The 20,293-nt window shown below is 51.2% G+C and overlaps 1 protein-coding gene across 2 annotated transcripts in view; it reads left to right on the top strand.

Annotated features, from left to right (window-relative positions):
- NDRG1 (N-myc downstream regulated 1) overlaps window positions 1–20,293 on the top strand; it is a 55,014-nt gene that overhangs the window by 13,223 nt on the left and 21,498 nt on the right. For both annotated transcript variants that reach the window (XM_018058589.1, XM_018058590.1), the window contains 3 exons: window positions 3,171–3,206; window positions 16,081–16,186; window positions 17,904–18,024. In XM_018058589.1, the coding sequence (XP_017914078.1) occupies window positions 3,171–3,206; window positions 16,081–16,186; window positions 17,904–18,024 (263 nt within the window). The remainder of the gene's footprint in view (window positions 1–3,170; window positions 3,207–16,080; window positions 16,187–17,903; window positions 18,025–20,293) is intronic.

The following is a 20,293-nucleotide window of genomic DNA, read 5'->3' as shown; positions in this document are numbered from 1 at the left end:
GTTTGCATGGTTGACACTGTATTTTACAACCACGTTCACATCCCGGTTCTCACTGAGTTTTGTGGCTGCCTATGCTGAGACACCTTTTGTAAAATGTAAAGCTTGGGTTCAAAAGTGGGGTTACTTTGAGGTCAGCTAAATGCTTTCCAAAGTAATAATTAACATACATGAGCCTCGCCCTGCATGCTGGTTTCTGGACTAATCATACTTCATAGGTTATTTCCTGCTAAATTAAAGGATAGGGCTGTGGCTGATTAGACCCTAGGTTCTGTGATTGTTCCCATTTTACAGAAGAGGAAGCTGAGTTTCCGGGAGGTTAATTTGTCCTTCTCTGTTGGTCACATGGTTACAAAGCGTGGGGCGTGGAGCCAAACTCAGGCCAGCTACCACTGGTAAATGGACTTATTCATTTAATTCCTTTATGACTGCACATGGCTGCTCTGTCTTCAGTCCACTATTTCGCAGACTTTCCTTTTTTTAGCTTTTTATTTTGTATTAGGGTATAGCTGATTAACAGTGTTGTGATAGTTTCAGGCCAACAGTGGAGGAACTCAGTCACACATTTCCATGTATCCATTCGCCCCCAAACTCCCCTCCAGTCCAGGCTGCCACATGACACTGAGCAGAGTTGCATGTATCATACGGGCCTGGTCGGTTATCCATTTTAAATACAGCAGTGTGTGCAGGTCATGGACTTTCCTTAATGAAGGGGAGACGCATCTTTCTATTTTATTTTCCATTATATAGTAATGGAAATTCATCTTAATGGGAAGAGAATTTCCCAAGGTTCTTTGGATAGGATTAGAAGCCAGACCAGCAGAAGCTGTAGAATCCTCGATATCATTCCCACGCGAGGGGTCTGAAGATGTCTTCTGTAAAGGATGAGTTGGAAGGTGTCTTAGGCTTTGAGGACCCATGGTCTCTGTTGTAACTACTCAGTTTTACAGTTACAGCCTGGAAGCCGCCCTAGGCAGTATGGAAGCCAATGGGCTTACTGTGTTCTAATAAAACTTTATTTATAAAAAGAAGGTGAGGAAGGTAGAGGCCCAGGGGTGGCCAACTCCAATACTTTTCACTATGTATGCTTCAAATCCATTTCCTCTTCTGTCTGCATCTTTGACACAGTCTTGGGAAAAAAGAAAAACACAAAGAAACAGGAAAACTCCCAGGTGATGCAAATACATATTAGCATCTTTAAAAAATAATTTTGTTTATTTATTTGATTGATTTTTGGCTCTGCTGGTTCATTGTTGCTACCTGGGCTTTCTTCTGGTTGCGGTGCGGGCTTCTCACTGCAGTGGCTTGTCTCGTTGCAGAGCGGGGGCTCTCGGGCACACAGTCTCAGTAGCTGTGGCTCCCGGGCCCTAAACCATGGGCTCAGTAGTTGGGGTGACGGGCTTAGCAGCTCTGAGGCATGTGGGGCCCTCCAGGACCAGGGATCTAACCTGCATGGGCAGGTGGATTCTTTACCACTGAGCCATCAGGGGAGACCCAGATTAACATATTCTTATCCCTCCCCTTTTGAAAAACCACATGCAATAGTATACCACATTTGCCTTGTTTATTTAATCACCTATGTTGAAGACCTTTCCAACACCAGTCCATAGGGCTCTTGCTTCTGTCTTTCCAGCATCACAGTCCTCCACCACATTTGTTTGACCAGGGGCCTGTATGTGGACCCCTGGGGCCACGTTACTGTTCCCAGCAGAGCTGCAGGTATTCATAGACTCTTTGGATCCTGCATGTTCATCATTTCATACACGTGTAGGTCTTAGATAAATTCCCCAAGTGGCATCGCTGAGTCCAAGGGTACATGCATGTTTACACACGGCATATATACAGTTTTAGGCAGCCTAGTGCTACCCTTGGAAAATTTTATTTCTGAAATAAATATCTAGGAAGTTATTAACTCCAAGTTACATGTCAGTCTGTCTCTGAGTAGATACTGGCCTTTTCTTTCCAGGTTTAAATGGAAGTAAGCCCTTCATTTCCTTAGACTGACTCAGCAAAGTGTTTTTAATTAGGTTTGCTGTTGGGAAGATCTTCCTGATGTCCATCCTCAATCTGAATGACCTCTGCACTCGTGTTAACATTGTGAAGGTTAGGGTTGTACGAAGCAGCTTTTCTACTCTCTCCTGTCAATACACACGCGCGCGCACACACACACACACACACACACACACAGACACAAAGTATGTTGGCTGCCATTTGCTTCCACTTGAATTTATCATACTCCCTTCTCTTCTTAACCCTGGCCCCAGGAGATTTGAAGCTATTGATATATATATATATATATTTTAATTGGAAGAAAATTGCTTTACAATGTTGTGTTGGCTTTTGCCATACAACAATGCAAATCAGCCATAATCATACACATATCATCTTCTTGAGTCTCATGCCCACTCCCTATCTTGCCCCTTACTTCAATCTCCTTCAGCAGTTGGGTGTTAAAATTTTAACTCCCAACCCCTGGCTGTTCCAACAGATCCCCTTCCCCTTTCCAGCACCTCTTTTTCCTTCTGCTCTGCTGAGCTGTCTTCTTTCATGGTGGGTGGTGGTGGATCCAGCTGGGCTCAGCTTTTGAACTCCATCCTGAGCTGGGAGGAAAGGGTGCCAGTGTTGGCTGAGGGTGGTTCCAGCCCCAACTTTGACCTGTACTTTCACTGCTACCTGGAGGATGAGAGCCCTTTTCCCATCTTCCTGGGCCAGGCCTGCCACTAACTCTGGTGAAAGGTGGAGTTTGAGCTGGACAGTCAGGATTGTTGGATGGTGGGGAATGCTCTGCTCTCCTCTCATGAGAGGTAGATTTCAATCCAGACGGTGGGCTGCCATGGAAGAAACGTAAGGACAGTGACACGGTCAAGCTCGAGCTTTAAAAGTGCAGCACATGCGTGGAGACCGAGGCCAGTTTATAGGCAATTGTGGTTGGCTTAGACCTTCAGATCTTTTTCACCAAGGCGCTAGTCAAAGAGGAATCCATCAGCTGTGTCTGCTTTTTAGTTGGACTGCTATTCTTTGAGATAAACAGTATCCCTGGAAAGAAATAGGCTCCACAGAGGACCTAGGGTTGGGATGATAGACTCAGGGCATGGGGAGGTCTGTGTGTTCGGACGTTACTTCTCTGCCCTGGGAAAGTGATGAAACTGACCAACTCTCTTGTCTCTCCACAGACCATCACCGGCCTCCTGCAGGAGTTTGATGTTCAGGCAAGTAGAAGATGTGGCTTCCCTTCCCCCTCGCCTCTTCTGTTTTCTCCTCTCCCCTTTCTTCCATGGGTTAGATCCGTGTTCAGACGTTAGGGCAAAGGGGAGAGATGGAAGCCGATTTCCTGTACTCAGTTCCTTCTCTCCAGAGAGAGGTGGGTTTGAGTTCTGACCAAGGAAGCAAGAGCCAGTTAGCCTCTGTGAAAGCTGGACAGAGATCCAGCAGCCCCTTTGGCCTTGCAGAGATGGGCAGAGCTGGGAGGCATGTGCAAAGGAAATGGCGAGACGTTGGGTAGGCTTGGACCCTGTGATGTGAGGGGATGGGGGAAGCATGATGTTCTTGGCTCCACTTGGGAAAGTGAAACCAGCTTCTCTGTGGTCTTCGGCTCCCTCTTTGCTCCGGGTTGGCATGGAGCAAGATGGGGGTGGTGCCTCTGGAGGGTTGTCCAGGAACAAGCTTTCAGGAGAGGGGGTTGACCTCTTTTGGCTGAGGGGTAGGTCAGAACCTCAGGGACTGTGAGTCTTGGACTCCTTATTCCAAAGCTGTGTGGGCCCCCACACTGTACCGGGCCCTGGGGGCACGGCCAGAAGCCTGAGCACATCCAGGTCACGTGGGCTTCCCGGAGAAGACAGGGCCTCATACAGGCCGGGCACAGGCTGGCACGCTCACCTGGCCCTCTGCTTGCATATCACACGGGTACCCCGGCTTCTTGCCCATCCTGAGTCCTGCGGCTCTATCATACCGTTCACCTCCTTCCCCACAAAGAGCTTACCGGTCCTCCTGAATCTCGTATTTCAGAGATTGGCCTGCCATCCATCAGAGGCTGTGAATCTTGGCGTTGTCTTTGGAAGGAAGGGGAGAGAGGGAGTGGGGTTGGAAGCACTGGCTGGTGTGAAGTCAGGGAGGTGAATGCAAGAGCACAGGCGAGGTGCGTGGGCCTTAGCGTGTTTGCAGGTCGTCCTGGCTGTTCTTGCAGCCCACCCTGACCTCGGGCCCCAGGAACCCCTGGGGTACCGGAGGTGTTGGTTTCTGTTCAGCCGTTTGTCCTCTGAGGCCAACACATCCCACTGTGTTATATTGCCTGTTCAAAACACACCGATTGCACTATCATCATGCACCAGGCCCTGGACACCCAGGCAGACGTGTGGCCCTGGATCTCCGCAGGCACACCCCACTGAACCCCAATAACGTTAGGCAGCCGGGGTCACTGTCTTCATTCTTAAAGTTTAGGAAGCTGAGGCTCAGAGGTTAGGTGTGCCTGGCCCGTGGTTGCACAGCCAGCACTGTGCTCTTTGCAATTTGACCGTGAAACCTGTTTTCACAGCCCCCCGGGTAGCGTCTGTGTCAGGGCCGTGAGCAGGAGGCCTGAGCAATGGTTAGCAGCCACCATGTGCCATTTACTTCAGAGGGGCACTGGCTTGGCTTGAAGGTGGCTCCGTGAGCTGGCAGGGAAGCTCCCTGCCCGAGGGAGGTCCTTCCAGCCTGGGGCCCTTGAGCCTCTCTTGCTGTCAATGGGTGTCTGGGGCAGGCCAGAGGGACAGCTTGGGCTGTGACAGGTCGTTTCCACCCTAGGAGTTTGTGGTTAAGAGCAGCTGAGTCTGGAGATACACTCACATCCTTCAGGAGCGCCTCCCTGACTCATCAGCCTGGTTTACAGCATCGCTGCTGTCCCAGCCTCCCGGTACCTCTGCAGTGGATGTGCCCAGACCAGGGCTGGCATCTCCCCATTTTATGAATGAAGAAACTAAGCTACCCAGACAGTGAGACTTGCCACAGTCAGGTTGCAACTGAGACATCGTGGCATCCTGAACAAAAGCATCTTTCCCCCCACCCTTTCTGAGTCAGGTCAACCGGGTTTAATTCTAGCTGACCTTTTCAAGGTATGTGCCCTTGAGCAAATCACTCAGAACTTCTGAGCCTGTTACCCGCCGTCTGTAACACAACTGTAAGAATGGATGCTTTTGAGTCCTAACTGTGCCAAGCACTGTTCTAAGCACCCTGCCCTTATTTAATCAAATACGTTCACTTACTCTTCATAAGAGCCCTGGTGGGGGCAGGGGGGTTCTGCTATCATCTTATTACAGATGAGCAGTGCCTCCAAGTCACACAGCCAGGGGCCCCCCACCGGATTTCATGTTCCCCTCTCTCCTGGATGTAACTCAGACTCAAGTGCTGTTCAGGGCTGTGTTTACTGCTTAGGAAGCAGAGGCCATGCTCTCTGCAAGAATGCAGGTTACAGGCATGGATGGATGTGTGGAGGTGACCGTTAGACTCCGGGGTGTGGGGACCTCCTGAGCCACCAGCTTCCTCCAGCACAGGTACCTGGGGAATGGGAGGAAATGTGATAGACTTCCAGGCACACTTTCTCCTCTGGGGTCATTGCGGGTGGGAACATCAGCGGGGTGGTCTTGGCTGAATCTGCAGCCCCTCTAGAGCTGGAAGCTGGGCCACCTGGTGGGCTCAGCCCACCTTTTGTGCAGAGGAACCTAGAGTAGGCCATGGGATGAGTGGGGCTGCTCCCTAGGGTCTGAGACTTGAGCCAGGAGTGGAGGCTGTGAGTAACTCAGGCCCTGGGACAAAGGCTAGTCACCCACCCCCACCATCACCCACTGTGTCTGGTTCTTTTGTCCCACTGTGATGCAGACTATCAGCTCCCTGCCCTTCTAGGCCATCAGAGGGTGGGGGGCCTGAACCCCTCACTTCACTGGCTGCTTTAGCACCCAGTACACAGCCCTTGGTCCTCAAGGAGTGCATGGTCTCATGGGACATGGCCTCCGGTCATGCTCTTTATAGCACTGGTTTAAGAGGAGAATCTGGGCTGGTCACTTGCCTGAGGTCCCCCTGCAGTGAGAGGAAGGTGGCACCAGACCCCGGGCCTTCTCTCTCCCAGCTTTGAGAGCCTCCTGTTCTGCATCGCCTGATGCCGCTGGCTTAGCGATGCTTCCTGTGAGCCAGGCCCTCTACTAAGGGCTCCCCAGCCAGTATCTCACTTAACACCTCAACAATAGCATAAGCAGAAGTGGAAACTGAGGCTGGAGGGTGGGACTGGGCATCACTCCCAAATCTGTCTAAGCAGAGAGGGAGCTTGTGCTCTTACTGTGTGGTCCACAGGCCGAGGTCTCTGTCTACCCCACCCTCAGGTCAGAGCTCCATCCACTGGTCTCTGTGTCGGGACACTGGGCACGTGGGGGCACCAGGGATAGTGGGAGGTAGATAGACTGTCTCCAGGCATCTCGGGTTTAGCTCATCCAGACCCTCCTTCTGCAGCTGGAGAAACTGAAGGACAGAGAGAGGGGAATCGCTTGTGCAATGCTGTGCGGTGGGGGAGCTAACAGGGATGACATCGGATCCTCGTCTGGCCATTTCCCACCATCGTGAAAATAGGGTCCCAGGGTGGAAAGGCTGGAAAGACACGACAGCTACGGCAGCCGTGGCCCTGGCTGTCTGGTGGGCTCCGAGGGCCGTGGGGCTGGGGCGGCAGTCCCAGGATCTAGCTGATCATTCGGGGCTGGGCGGGGCTGGGCGGGGCCCTGGGCAGGGAGATGAATCTACTTTCTCTGTCACTGAAATGGCAGCTCTTGTCCCTGTCCCCGCCCTCTGCAGGAAGCAGCCATCAGGTCTGTGGTTTTGTCTTCCTGCAGCCCTGTGATGTCCGTCTCCCCCAGGGTCAAGGCCACAGAGTCACCAGACTCGGCATATTCGAGAGCCAGGCTTGCCCTTTCCTGGCTGCCTGGCCCAGAGCAGGTGCATCACCTCCCTCAGGCCTCAGTTTCCCCATCTGCCACATGGGGACCAAGACTCCAGCTTGTGTAGAGGGAACCTGGTGTGATGTTTCCCAGTCAGTGCTGGCCCAATAACACACCCGGTTTTTCCAACTGTTTCTTTGTGTTGAAATACATATGTAACGTAGGGGTTCTCTGGTGGCTTAGCTGCAAAGACTCCTCCTATAATACAGGAGATGTGTGGTTGGGACGATCCCCTGGAGGAGAAAATGGCAACCCACTCCAGTATTCTTGGGCTTCCCTGGTGGCTTAGCTGGTAAAGAATCTGCCTGCAATGCAGGAGACCTGGGTTTGATCCCTGGATTGGGAAGATCCCCTGGAGAAGGGAAAGGCTAGCCACTCCAGTATTCTGGCCTGGAGAATTCCATGGATTGTATAGTCCTTGGGGTCACAAAGAGTCAGACATGACTGAGTGACTTTCACTTTCTTTCCCTCTCCATTATGCTTTCGCTCAAGATATTGAGTATAGTTCCCTATACGGTATATGGTAGGACCTTGCTGTTTATCCATTATATGCTATACGGTAGGACCTTGGGTGTTTATCCATTATATCCACAACCGTATATGTCTGCTCACCCCAAACTCCCAATCCATCCCTCACCCCACCTCCTACCCCTTGGCAACCCTCAGAACTCTTCCCATTTTTTTTCTTAAATATTTATTTGTTTAAGATGCAGTAGACGTTGGTTCGATCCCTGGGTAGGGAAGATCCCCTGGAGGAGGAAATGGCAACCCACCCAGTATTCGTGCCTGAAAAATCCCATGGACTTTGGTTATGCTGGGTCTTAGCTGCAGCACGCAAACTCCTACTTGTGACATGGGGTCTAGTTCCCTGAATCAGGTATCAAACTCAGGCCCCCTGTATTGGGAGCGTGGAATGTGGAGTCTTAGCCCCTGAACCACCAGGGGAGTCCTCAGAACTCTTTCCATCTTGCAAAACTGTAACTCTGTCCCTGTGAAATACTAATTCCCCCTCCCCCTCCCTACATCCTCTGACAGCCAGCATTCTGCTTCCTGTTTCTAGGAGTTCAGCTACTCTCAGTACCCCATGTAAGTGGCATCACGCAGGGTTTGTCCTTTGTGATTAGCTTGTTTCACTTAATGTAACGTCCTCACGTTTCGCCCATTCTGTAGCCAGTGCCAGCACACCATCCCTTTTTAAGCCTGAGTCCTGCTCTGTTTTATGTCTAGGCTGCATCTTGCTTATCCTTTTATCCACCAGTGGACATTTGGGTTGCTTCCTCCGTCCTTTGCGTGTTGTGATTAGTGCTGCTGTGAACACGGGTGTCCAGCATCCGTTCATGACTCTGCTTTCAGTCCTTTTGCGTACGTACCCAAAAGTGAAATTATTGGGTCTTCTGGTTATTGTTTTTGTTCTTCATTCGCTAAGTGCTGTCTGACTCATTGCGACCCCATGGACTGCAGCACACCAGGCTTCCCTGTCCTTCACTATCTCCTGGAGTTTGCTCAAACTCAGCTCCATTGAGTCAATGATGCCATCCAACCATCTCATCCTCTGTCGACACCTTCCCCTCCTGCCCTCAGTCTTTTCCCAGCATCGGGGTCTTTTGCAGTGAGTTGGCTCTTCGCATCAGATGGTCAAAATATTGGAGCTTCAGCTTCAGCATCAGTCTTTCCAATGAATATTTAGGGTTGATTTCCTATAGGAGGGACTGGTTTGACCTCTTTGTGGGCCATAGATTTCTAAAATTTTGGTCATGGAGGAACCTCAAAGACATAGTTTACCTGTTCCCTGTGAAGATAATTCGTCACTTTTGTGTCACTCGAGACCGTTTGCAGAGCTCTGCCACTTGCTCCCATCCCTGGCACAGGTGGGAGGCAGAGCGGAGAACAAGGGTAGATGCCCACCTGTCTGCACCCACCCGTGGGCACCCACCCATCTGCACCCACCCGTCTGCACCAGTGGACCTGAGGGTGGCTAGGGCGGGGTCGGGGTGGGGTTCTACATCCTCTGGACATCAGCAGAGTGAGGACCTGAAGACCGCAGAGGACGAAAGCCTGGGCAAGGGGCCCGGGAGGCAGGATGAGGGTCACCAGCCTGGGCCGAGCCCTCCCACTGGGTCCCAGAGCTCTCCTGGGAGCTGGAGGCATTTTTCCAGCTGTGCTTGCCTTTGTCCCTTTCATAAATGCCTGCTTTGTGCCTGGCATCATGTTCAGCACTGGGGATACAGGGCGAGTGTGACAGGCAGTGACCCCATTCCCAGGGAAGTCAGTTCTAAAGGAGTACATTGCTCAGCACCGCTCTGAGTGAGCTGCCCATTTGGCGTTCCTGCTGCTCACAACGAACCCCGTCTGCTTCTGACAGATGGACAGCCTGAGTGCACAGAGGTTCAGTCACTTGCCTGAGGTCACGGGGCAGGGGGATTGGGGATAAAGCTGAGACTGCAGCCACTCCTCCTGAGTCCTTAGAAGCCGAGGTGGGGTGGAGTGGGGCATCCACAATATCTGAGCTAAACCCAAGTACCAAGTGACGCTTTGTCAAGGTTGCTTCCGAAAAGATCTTTGGATAAAACTATATTCATTTGGATTTGGCTCCTGCATCCGGTTGACTCACGATGTTTATGAAGGTTTCCCGCAGATTTCCAGCAGTCTCTAAAACCGTGGGTGTGAGTCACTTCTGAAGGGCATCCTTCAGAAGATGCATCGTACTGTAAAGGCTGATGTTCTCTGGGTCCTGACGGGTTACAGCTCACAGCGCCAGGAGCAGACTGACAGCAGCTTGCTCAAGGGTAGCTGATGGGCGTCCCAGCCCAGGGACTCGCCTGCACACCCTGACCTCAGCTTCACACGGGGGCTCCTGCCTGCGGTGGGCCTCAGCTTCTCTGATGAGCCAGGCCAGGCCCAGGCCTTCCCAGGCTCTTTTGTTGGAATCTTTTGGGACTTGCACCCTCATGCCTGCCTGACAGATGAGGAAACCAAGGCTTTCCCATGGCCAAGAGCTGTGAAGGGGCCCCATTGAACCCAACTCTGCCCCAGATCGACTCTGTCAACCAGGACATGTACTGCAGGACTAACCCCTAGAATGGCCAATCTACATTTTATGGACTAGGTGTCAGTACACCTTTGCAATTTTTTATCAGAAAAGACCTGTCCAGGTAGGTAATCCAAACAGTGCTCCTGTGGGTTTATGTTTAAACCCTGGATGGGGTCCTGATGTAAGGACTGGACCATCGACCTGCCTTAATAGCAGTCCACTTTTACGTGTTCATTTAGTTGGTCCTTAAGGCTCATGGAATGCAGTCCCTTCTGGGCAGATCTTGGGGGCTGAGTTAAAGGAGGCTGCTCTTCTTCACTGTGAGTGTCCCAAAGCAGCCAGTGTTATTTTTTGAGGAATATTTGGTGCTTCAGCATTTTAGCTAAATGGGGGCAGACTTGTTTCCTTTCCCAAAGTGGTCAAGAACTTTGTGTGTATGTGTGTGCATGAATCAAAATACATGCAGTTAGCCCGGAGGTCCTCAGTGAGAAATAGCCTCATGGCTGCTGTCTCAGGAGACGGCTTAGCCTCCAGAGCAGATGGCATCTGGGTCTTATCTCATCCTGGCTGATGTCACCTTAAATGGGCAGTTTGTTCTGTCCAGGGTGCTGTTTTACGGCAGGTCGATGGGTGCCCGGCCAGGCATGTGATGTTCTGCCAGCAGTTCTTGAGATTTGATGCCCTCAGAGCATGGAGCTGGGTGGGCTGCTGGCCTGGGGTGCTGGGGCTGCAGGAAGGAAGTGGTTTGATCTGGCTCGGCAGAGAAGGTTCTGGCATCAGCCTAAGCCGTAGTGTTTGCAAATTTGATGAGTAGGGAAAGTGGAAGTATTTTGAGTTCTGGTTTATTTTCTTTGGCTAGAATTCTAGAATCCGGGACTATCAGAGCTGGCAGATTCTTAATGATCTAGACCTGCCCCTTCTGCTGCAGGTGGGGAGGCTTTGTGGAAAGCCCCTGATGGGGGGTATTGGTGTGTCCGCCCATTGTCTCAGGGTTTTCTTGCTAAGGTGAGAAGTGACCTTTCCTTTGCAGGTAAGAGACCAGTGTTGGAGATATTAAGAAACTGGTCAGAGGGTACTACTGTGATAGTCTTAAAGGTGGTCCCTCTGTCTATTCGGGTGCTGTAAGAGCTGACGTCTCGAGCACTAGCTGTATGTCACACACTGTGCTGACCTCTTTTCCTGCATCATCTCACTTAACCCTCAAAACAGTCCTTTACAAGAGGTATTGTTGGCATCCTCATTGAAAGGACAGGGTCAGAGAGGGTGTAAGGGATTTGCCTAGGGTCACACAATGATAAGCTAGATGGCAAAGCCTGACTCAGTCCTTCGAGCTGGTGGGGACAGGCAGATCTCAGCTCACTGCTCGTAGCTCCCCACGCCCAGGGGCTGGGTCACTTCCTTTGGCCCCTCTTGGTGGATTTGCTCTTTCTAATTCCTTCCACCTGGATCTTTAGTTATTTGGATGGTTTGATTTGATGTGGTTTCCATGGGAATCTGTGTTTGTGTGCTCACCAGGGATCTCCGGGCAATGAGCTGATGTTACCCGCAGGGCCTGGGGTTGGAGGGGATGGAGGAGGCTGGGCAGGAGGGGTGGGGGCTGGAGGGTCTCCTGGGGTCTCGCTTCTGCTCTGGAGCTCCCAGTCTGGTGGAGCTGGGCCTGCGGAGGGGTGGGGGGTGTCTGATTCCCACCTGTAGGGACGTTGATTTCCGCCCCCCCATCTCTTGGAAGCAGATCAACTCACAGGGAAAATGGAAACGGTGACCTTTTATGAATGTCTTTCTTTGCACACAATTGCTTCTTGTTTTCCTGCCCCCTGACTGAAGGTGGGCAGAACTCAGAGGCTTGGAAATCCTCAACCCACCGTTTCCCGTCCCTGCCTGCCCCTAGCCTCACTTCCGAGGAAGCTGCTGAGACTGAGCGTGACAGATGGCGGTGGCACGCATCTGGGTCAGCGCCAAGTGAGGCTTAACCTCTCTGCCCTCCTCCCGGGTTTCCTGGGAACACTGTCCTGGTGGAGGGGTGGGGAACGCCTCGCCTGCCAGCAGCCCCGTGGTGGGGCTCCGATCGGCTCGCCAGGTCTGTCCAGCCCAGGCCATCAGACTGACCTCGTGTACACGCCCATCTCCTGGTCCTGAGGAATAAATAGGTGTCCTGGACAGGGTGGGTGCGGGTCAGCTCTGCCTCTGGTAGCCCTGTGTCTTCAGCCCATCGCCTGACCTCCCAGGGGCTCTGTCTTCTCATCTGTAACAATGGGGGCAGAAGCACTGTCCCCAAGGGGTCATGACAGTCTCACTGTCACTGCTTCAGACTCAGCACGCACGCCTCCTGTTTTTTTTTTTTTAAAGATGCATTAGGATCTTTTTTTTTCTTTTAGTGACTACATAAGCTATTTTTTAAATTAATTTATGTTTCTAACTTCTGAATATTGGGGAGAATAGGAGAGCAACAGAGCAGTAAATCAATTCTTAAAAATCTGCTGTGATGCTGTTAACTGAAGACAGGTTCGGCACCCTGGGTTCGGCTGCTTGCCATTCCAAAGCCAGTCCTTGAGAGACAAGGGTTGGTTGAAAAGGAAAGATTACTTTATTCAGGAATCCAGCAATCTGGAGAGAAGGCACACTCATGTCCAAGAACCAACTCCAAGGATTCTGTTTGACTATGTTTTTGAAAAGAGATGTGTTAGAATCTTTTTTGCTTTACGTATCATCTGGCTGGATGGCATCACCAACTCGATGGACATGAGTTTGAGCACATTCCAGGAGTTGGTGATGGACAGGGAAGCCTGGCGTGCTGCAGTCCATGGGGTCGCAAAGAGTCAGACATGACTGAGCGGCTGAACTGAACTGATCCTACGTTTTTGGTTGCGCTAGGGCTTCCTTGCTGCACGCAGGCTCTCTCCAGTTGAGGCAGGCAGGGGCTGCTCCTCCTTGTACGCTTCTGTAGTTTCAGCACACGGGCTTCTCTGCCCCCTGGCACGTGAGATCCTCTGGGACTAGGGGTCAAACGCTCGTCCCTTGCTTTGGCAGGCAGATTCTTATCCACTGGACCATGAGGGGAGTCCCTTCCTGTGCTCCATGTATGGCCCTTCTTCCCCGCTTCCTCTTTCTGTAATCCAAGAGAGGCTGTCCTCCTTGGAGACTCCAACTGAATTCCCAGGCCGTCGCCCTTTCACCCACTGCAGATCATTTCCTGACTGTGACTTCTTGACTGCTTCTCGATGTGATGACAACATTGAAGAAAGCTGAGAAATGGAGGGGGCATGACCTCTGTGAGATCTCCTTCTCTTTTAGATGTCCCAGTGGGCCAGAGATCAAGACTTAGAAGCCCAGGGGTCTGTTCAGAATCTTCACTCAACGACCTGCAGCTGTGTACCTTTGGGTGCTAGGCTTCAGCCCCCGGGACTGGCTTTTGTCCTCTGTGAAATGGCTGTCCTAGGAGCACAGGGTCCAGACCTGGCTTTGTAGAGCTTTCCCAGAAGTGGATGGTGTCCTTCTGTGCAAATACGATTGCATTCCTTCCGCAATGCACCCCTCTCCTGTCAGTCTTCATAACTCACGTGCTCCTTACCCAGTGGGCAGAGCGAGATCAGTGGCTCAGCCAGGCCCACCCGTCCCCACTGTGCGCCCAGGCGGGGGACCGGGAAGATGAGGGGAGGGTACCTTATTTCACAAAAAGATGGTGGTGGGGCCAGCCTAGGCATTTTCTCCTGAGCCTCTGTTCTCATGATCTGGCTTTCTTGCCTCAACAAGCCTTGACTTAATGCTACATCTTATGAGCCCCAAGCCAGCTTTCTTTGCCTGTTGTTCCCAAGGGTGCCCTCCATCCGCAGGCCGTGCCTTGACCGAGGCTTGCTAGACTGAGGGGAGGGGCAGCCTAGCGCGCCAGCTGACTTAGAGCCTGGGTAAGTGTGTCATCCTCTTTGAGTCCAGCGCGCTCAGTGTCTCCCCAGGGCCTGCTGAGCAGGCGGATTATGGAGGGAGGTGGCGGCAGCAGATCTCAGAGCTCTCCTAGATCATCCAGCCAGTTGATTTAAACCCTGGGAGCTGGTCTTTGTAGCTTGACAGTAATTGTCTCTAGGGAGGCAACTGGAACAGCCAGCCTGCAGGGAGACGTTGCAATGTGCAGTGCCTACCACGCTTTTAGTCTCAGGAGCATCTCCATAAGCAGATGGGTTTGTTACTGACTTCAGTTTATGGCCGAGGGAAGGAATTCTCAGAGGAGTCTGGTAACTTGGCCAGGGTCACAGGGTGAGTGTAGCATTGGCATTAATGTCATCCAGCGCACAGTGCCCTAAACAGGGTAAGGTGTGATATTTGTGCTGACCCAGAGGACTAGTACAGCAGGCTACAAATGTCACCCGTCTCAGACTTCTTCCAGCTTCCTGCTCTGTCATCCTGAGCATGGTGCTTTTGTCCTTAAGCTCATAAGATGGCTGCTGAATCCCCAAGCATCACATCTGTGTTCCAAGTAGTAGGCAGGCAGATGGGTGAAAGGAAAAACTCAAAAGGCCAAGTCTGATTCTTTAAAAAAAATTTCTTCTCAAAGCCCCAGAAACTTCTGCTGACATCTCGTTAGCCAGAACTGAATCTTCTGTCCACCTTTGGCTACGGTTCAGTTCAATTTAGTCGCTCAGTCATGCCCAGCTCTTTGGGACCCCATCGACTGCAGCACGTCAGGCTTCCCTGTCCTTCACTATCTCTTGGAGTTTGCTCAAACTCATGTCCATTGAGTCAGTGATTCCGTCTCACCATCTTATCCTCTGTCACCCTCTTCTCCTCCTGCCCTTTCCAAGCATCAGTCTTTCCCAGCATCAGGGTCTTTTCCAGTGAGTCAACTGTTTATGTCAGGTGGTCAAAGTATTGGAGCTTCAGATTCAGCATCAGTCCTTCCAATGAATACTCAGGGTTGATTTCCTTTAGAATTGACTGGGTTGACCTCCTTTGCGTAAATCTCTAAGCACCTCCTCCAGGCCAGACCCTGTGCAGGGCAGAGTCACCCTTTCTCCGTGGAAATCTGCAGGCCATTTGGGGAGGTGGCTAAGAAGCAGATTTGTGCCACTGGAGAAGCTGCGACAAGGAAGAGGACTTTAACTCCTCTGCCCTGAGTCCTGTCCAGGACAGCCCCCTCTCACCTGGCGCTGTTTCCTTGTCTAAGGTTATCTCCTCTGCTGAGGAACCCAGGGTGGGCGGCTCCCTCCTGTCTTATAGATGGATCTCCAGGGTCTCAGAGGGCTTGGGAAAAGGCCGAGCTTGGGTTTGAACCCTGATGCCCCAAGCCATTGGGGACACTGCCCGGCCTGGCCTATTTTTAGAGGGCACCGTGTGGGTCAGCTGAAGAAACAATGGAGAATGCAGCCCCCACAATGAACCATTGTTCCCACGGTGGCTTTAGAGCCAGGGCTGGGCCTGGCAGATGACCTGTGGCCCCCAGTGGGGGCCGGACCATACTGCATCCTCTGTGGATTTTTCCAGCTCTTGTAATGCAAGCACTTAGAGGAAGAGAGGGCTGGGGAAATGAGGGACTCGTTTTTTGGGGGGCATAAGGCTGGGACCCCTGTGCTGAGGGTGGGCCTGGGCACTAGGAGGGATCCTGATACACCCCGTATCATCCCCTGTAAAGCACTCACCCTCCCCAGAAGGCTCTATTATTATTCCTATTTCATAGAAGCAGGGTAAAGCCCAGGAGATGCTTCAGGCATCTTCAAAGAGGAAGCCTTATGAGACCTTGCATCACTCAGCCAGGGATGGATGGAGAAGGGAGAGAGTTTTTGTTAAAAGCACAGATAATGAGCTTTTCCGCTCTCAAGGTGGAACCTGAGAATTTGGGTGTATTTCTTTATTTTTGAGTCAAGGTCTTCAGATTGGCGACCACTGACCACAAGGGATGGGAAGGGTGGGTTTCTGTGGTCACCCCTCATCCACCTCTGCTTTTGCGAGTGATTTCTGTGACGAGAGAGCTCTGCCACTCAAAGCCCAGGACCAAATGAGAAGCTTCTGCAAACCGCAATGGCACGCGCTGGGTGTCTGTAGTCAGTAATTACAGCCACGCCGTGGCTTCGGGTCCCACGTGACAGGCTGGTCTGTTTATTCTCTCCCCAGGAGCAGGACATCGAGACTTTGCATGGCTCCATTCACGTCACGCTGTGTGGGACCCCCAAGGGGAACCGGCCCGTCATCCTGACCTACCACGACATTGGGATGAACCGTAAGTTCCGAGGAGTTCTGGGTGAGCCAGCTCCCGCTAGGGCTGGGGGACACGGTCAGCTAGGAAGGGTGGGTGCGGCGGCGTCCAGCTCTTTCTCTTTTGCTGGGACTTCTGGAGCTGTTCCGGGAAGAACTCTCTCTACGGGTAGTGCTAGTGACAAAGAACCCACCTGCCAATGCAGGAGACCTCATGAGATGCAGGTTCCGTCCGTGGGTGGGGAAGATTCCCTGGAGCAGGAAGTAGCAACCCTGTCCAGTATTCTTGCCTGGAGAATCCCATGGACAGAGGAGCCTGAGGACTATAGTCCATGGGGTCGCAAAGAGTTGGACACGACTGAAGCAACTTAGCATGCAGGGGACTTCCTGGAGATGTTCTGGGAAGAATTCTTGCTACAGACTGGACAAGCCTGGAGTGTGCTGCCCAGGGGCCTGGAGAGGCTGGGAACTCAGGAACCCTGTGCGTCAGTCTGTGTGACAGGGACTGCTTTTAACGAAAGCAAGCTGTAGATTTTAATATTTTCACAGGATTGTGTAACCACCAACACCGTTTTAGAGCAGTTTTGAAAAGTGAAGTGAAAGTGTTAGTTGCTCAGTCATGTCTGACTCTTTGTGACCCCCTAGACTATACCCTCTGTCCATGGAATTCTTCAAGTGAGAATATTGGAGTGGGTAACTATTCTTTGCTCCAGGGGATCTTCCTGATTCAGGGATTGAACCTGGGACTCCTGCATTGCAAGCAAGTTCTTTACTGTCTGAGCCCCCGGGGAAGCCTGTCCTTTTATCTGTCACCCTCCCAATCTCCCATACCCTCCAACCCCTGGCCACCACTAGTCTACCTTCTATCTCTAAGATCTGCTTATTTTGGACATTTTTTTAATCAGTGGAATCACACAAAATGTGGTCTTCCTGTCTGGCTTTTTTTTTTGTAATTTGTCCACATTGTACCATGTATTAGTACTGTCCTCTGAATGAGACCACGAGGTGTGGACCCATCACGGATTACTTATCTGTTCTGAGCTGTTGGGCATTTGCCCTGCTCCCACCTTTTGACTATTCTGCATGCTGCTGCTGTGAATGTTTAGACTGTGGATTCTTATGATTACCAGGAAGTGCTACCAAAGGTGGGCTTTTTACTGATGGAGGGGGCCCGGAATAAGATCAGCTTAATATTACAGTTACAGAAAGCAGAAATGGTACTGTGATGATTATGGAGGAAAATATAGGCCTTCCTAGTCTAGTGTGTGTTGCAAGCTAGGTGTTTGCTCAATTCTTGATCAGCAGACTGCCTGACTGACATTTTTTTCCCGCTATAGCTTCTTAATACCTTGAGGCTAGGAATGATGTCGGTCACCGAAAACTGTTTTCCTCCTTCACTCTGATTCCTCTTTTATCAATCTCTCCTTTTCCAACATGTCTTCCGCATAGCCATAACCATCTGTACCAGATCCCAAGCTAGGTCCTTTTTTTAAAAATTTTATTTATTGGCTCTGCTGGGTCTTCGTTGCTCTGTGCAGGCTTTCTCTAGTTGCAGAGAGCGGGGCTACTCTTCACTGTGGTGTGCGGGCTTCTAGCCTTTTATCTGCAGAGGACAGTGGGAAAGAAGAGGTGACCATTCTTGAAAGTTCCTTCCATCTGCCGTGTAGGTGTGAAACAGAACAGACACAGACTTCGTTCTCTCCTAACTTCTTCCTCTGCTCTCTCGCCTGCCTCTTCTCCAGACAAAACCTGCTACAACCCTCTCTTCAACTCCGAGGACATGCAGGAGATCACCCAGCACTTTGCCGTCTGCCACGTGGACGCCCCCGGCCAGCAGGACGGCGCTGCGTCCTTCCCCACGGGGTAAGAGCAGAGAGCCTTGGGCCCCGGGAGGGGGGCCGGAAAGCCGTGCAGGGTGGAAACAGGCAGTGGGGGGAGGCCTTAGGTTTTAACTTCATTCTTTTTTATTATGATAACATGTATATAACTTACATTTAACTGTGTTTAACCATTTTTCAGTGTATTGACATTAAGTACATTCACACTGTAGTACAGCCATCACCACCATCATCTCCAGGACTTTTTTATGAGCCTAAACTGAAGCCCCACAAGCATCATACACTAACTCCCATCCCCCACCGCTCTGGACACCCTGTCCCTGGCCTCACAGCAGCCCGTTTACGCTGACTTTTTAATAGGTGTTTGTGATCGAGACAGGACTGAAGTGGGAGAGGTTCTTGACAAGATGAAACGGTTAGCAGAGAGAACTAGAAAGTTGGGCAGAAAAAGGGAGATCATTGTTGGAAGTAATATTGATGAAGTACGTCCTGTGTCCAGGCTTAATCATCTTTATTTGCAAATGTTATTTGCATTTAATCCTTATATAACTGGTGCTTCTAGCTCCATTCTCTAGATGGAGAAACTGAGGCATGGAGGGGTTGACTGCCTTGCTCAAGGCTGTGCGACTGTTTTAACTGGAGGAGGGGGGTGATCGGATTTGAGCCCAGTCTGCTGAATCTAAGGCTCATCCCCTCTTGGGAACATCAGGCTACCTTATTCGTGGGTGTCTACAATTCCTGCTCCCCCGCGGTGTATGACTGGCACAGCCTTTCAGTTCTGGCTGTGAAACTGAGGCCAGGCTTAATGAATGTACCGGACAGTCAGGGTCACACAGGAGAGGCAGAATCCTGCCACGGTGTGATCGAACCAAGGTGGGAACAGGTTCTTGGGTTTAAAGTCTCCCAGAAAAGGCCTTCTTGGTCTCCACAAAGAGATCTCGTTTTTTTGGTTACTGTTCTGAATTATCCTTTTCTTTCTTTTTGTTTTTTTTTTAACTGAAAAAAAAAAAATTCGTTGGAATATAGTTGATTTGCAGGACGTCCCAGGTGGCACAGTGTTAAAGAATCCGCCTGCCAATGCAAGAGATGCTAGAGACACAGGTTCAATCCCTGTTTTGGCAAGATCCCCTAGAGAAGGAAGTGGTAACCCACTCCAGTATTCTTGCCTTGGAAATCCCATGGACATAGGAGCCTGGTGGGCTATAGTCCATGGGGTCTCAAAGAGTCAGAAATGATTGAGCAACTAAGCACAGATGATTTATAGTATTGTGTTGGGGCTTCCCTGGTGGCGTAGATGGTAAAGATTCTGTCTGTATTGCAGGAGACCCGGGTTCGATTCCTGGGTTGGAAAGATCCCCTGGAGAAGGGAATGGCTACCCACTCCAGTGTTCTTGCCTGGAGAATACCATGGCAAGAGGAGCCTGGTGGGCTACAGTCCATGGGGCTGAGTGACTTAGTGTCTGGTGTACAGCACAGTGATTCAGTTATACATCTACATATATTCATCGTATTTCAGATTATTCTATTTTATTTTAAACTATTTATTTTGTACCAGGGTATAGCTGATTAACAATGTCGTGATAGTTTCAGGTGGACAGTGAAGAGACAGCCATACATATACATGTATCCACCGATTTATCCTAAATCATTACTCTTTCTCAGAGAGGAAGGGAAGGGACACCCAGAGATATAACATACATGTTATAAACTTAGTAAAGCAGCAGATGAAGACAAAGGTCTGTCAGCATATCTTTACTTGGCCAGACTGAAAGAGTTAGGGTGACCTAGTGGCTCTTAGCTCCTGACGGGGACATTTTAAAAATATTCTGAAACCCTGACTCTACTCCCAGGAATTTTTATTCAGTTGACCTAGAGCTTAAGGTGCCAGGTCTTTGTTCCTCAAAGTCACCATGCGATTCCAGCCTTTGGCTTGGTGGGGGGTGGGATAGGTCTGGCTCCTGTCTGCCTCCTGTGGTTGGGGGTCTCCTTGGCCCTCCAGGGCACACGCCCTTCATCCCGAGGCTGAGCTGGCAAAGCAGGGATGGGGGGCGGGGGTGCCTGGCTGGTCCTCCTACCCTGGAGTCAGCTTCCTGCACGTGGGGGCCTCCTGAGTAAGTGTGGGCATGGAGCTCTGGGGAGGCAGAACCAGCCTAGAAATGGGAGATGATTGGGAAGGAGAACTGGGTTCAGCGTGACGTGGTGGATAGGGTTGCTGCTGGTTGAGAGGAAGGAGCCAGGCGGGGAAGTGGCTCCGCGTGGGACTGGGGGTTGGACCACTCGTGTCGCCGTTGGAA

The sequence above is a fragment of the Capra hircus genome, chromosome 14 (assembly GCF_001704415.2).
Source record: "Capra hircus breed San Clemente chromosome 14, ASM170441v1, whole genome shotgun sequence".
Lineage (NCBI taxonomy): Eukaryota > Metazoa > Chordata > Mammalia > Artiodactyla > Bovidae > Capra > Capra hircus.
Note: the sequence above shows the minus strand (reverse complement) of the source record. Positions and strands in the feature narration are given on the sequence as shown.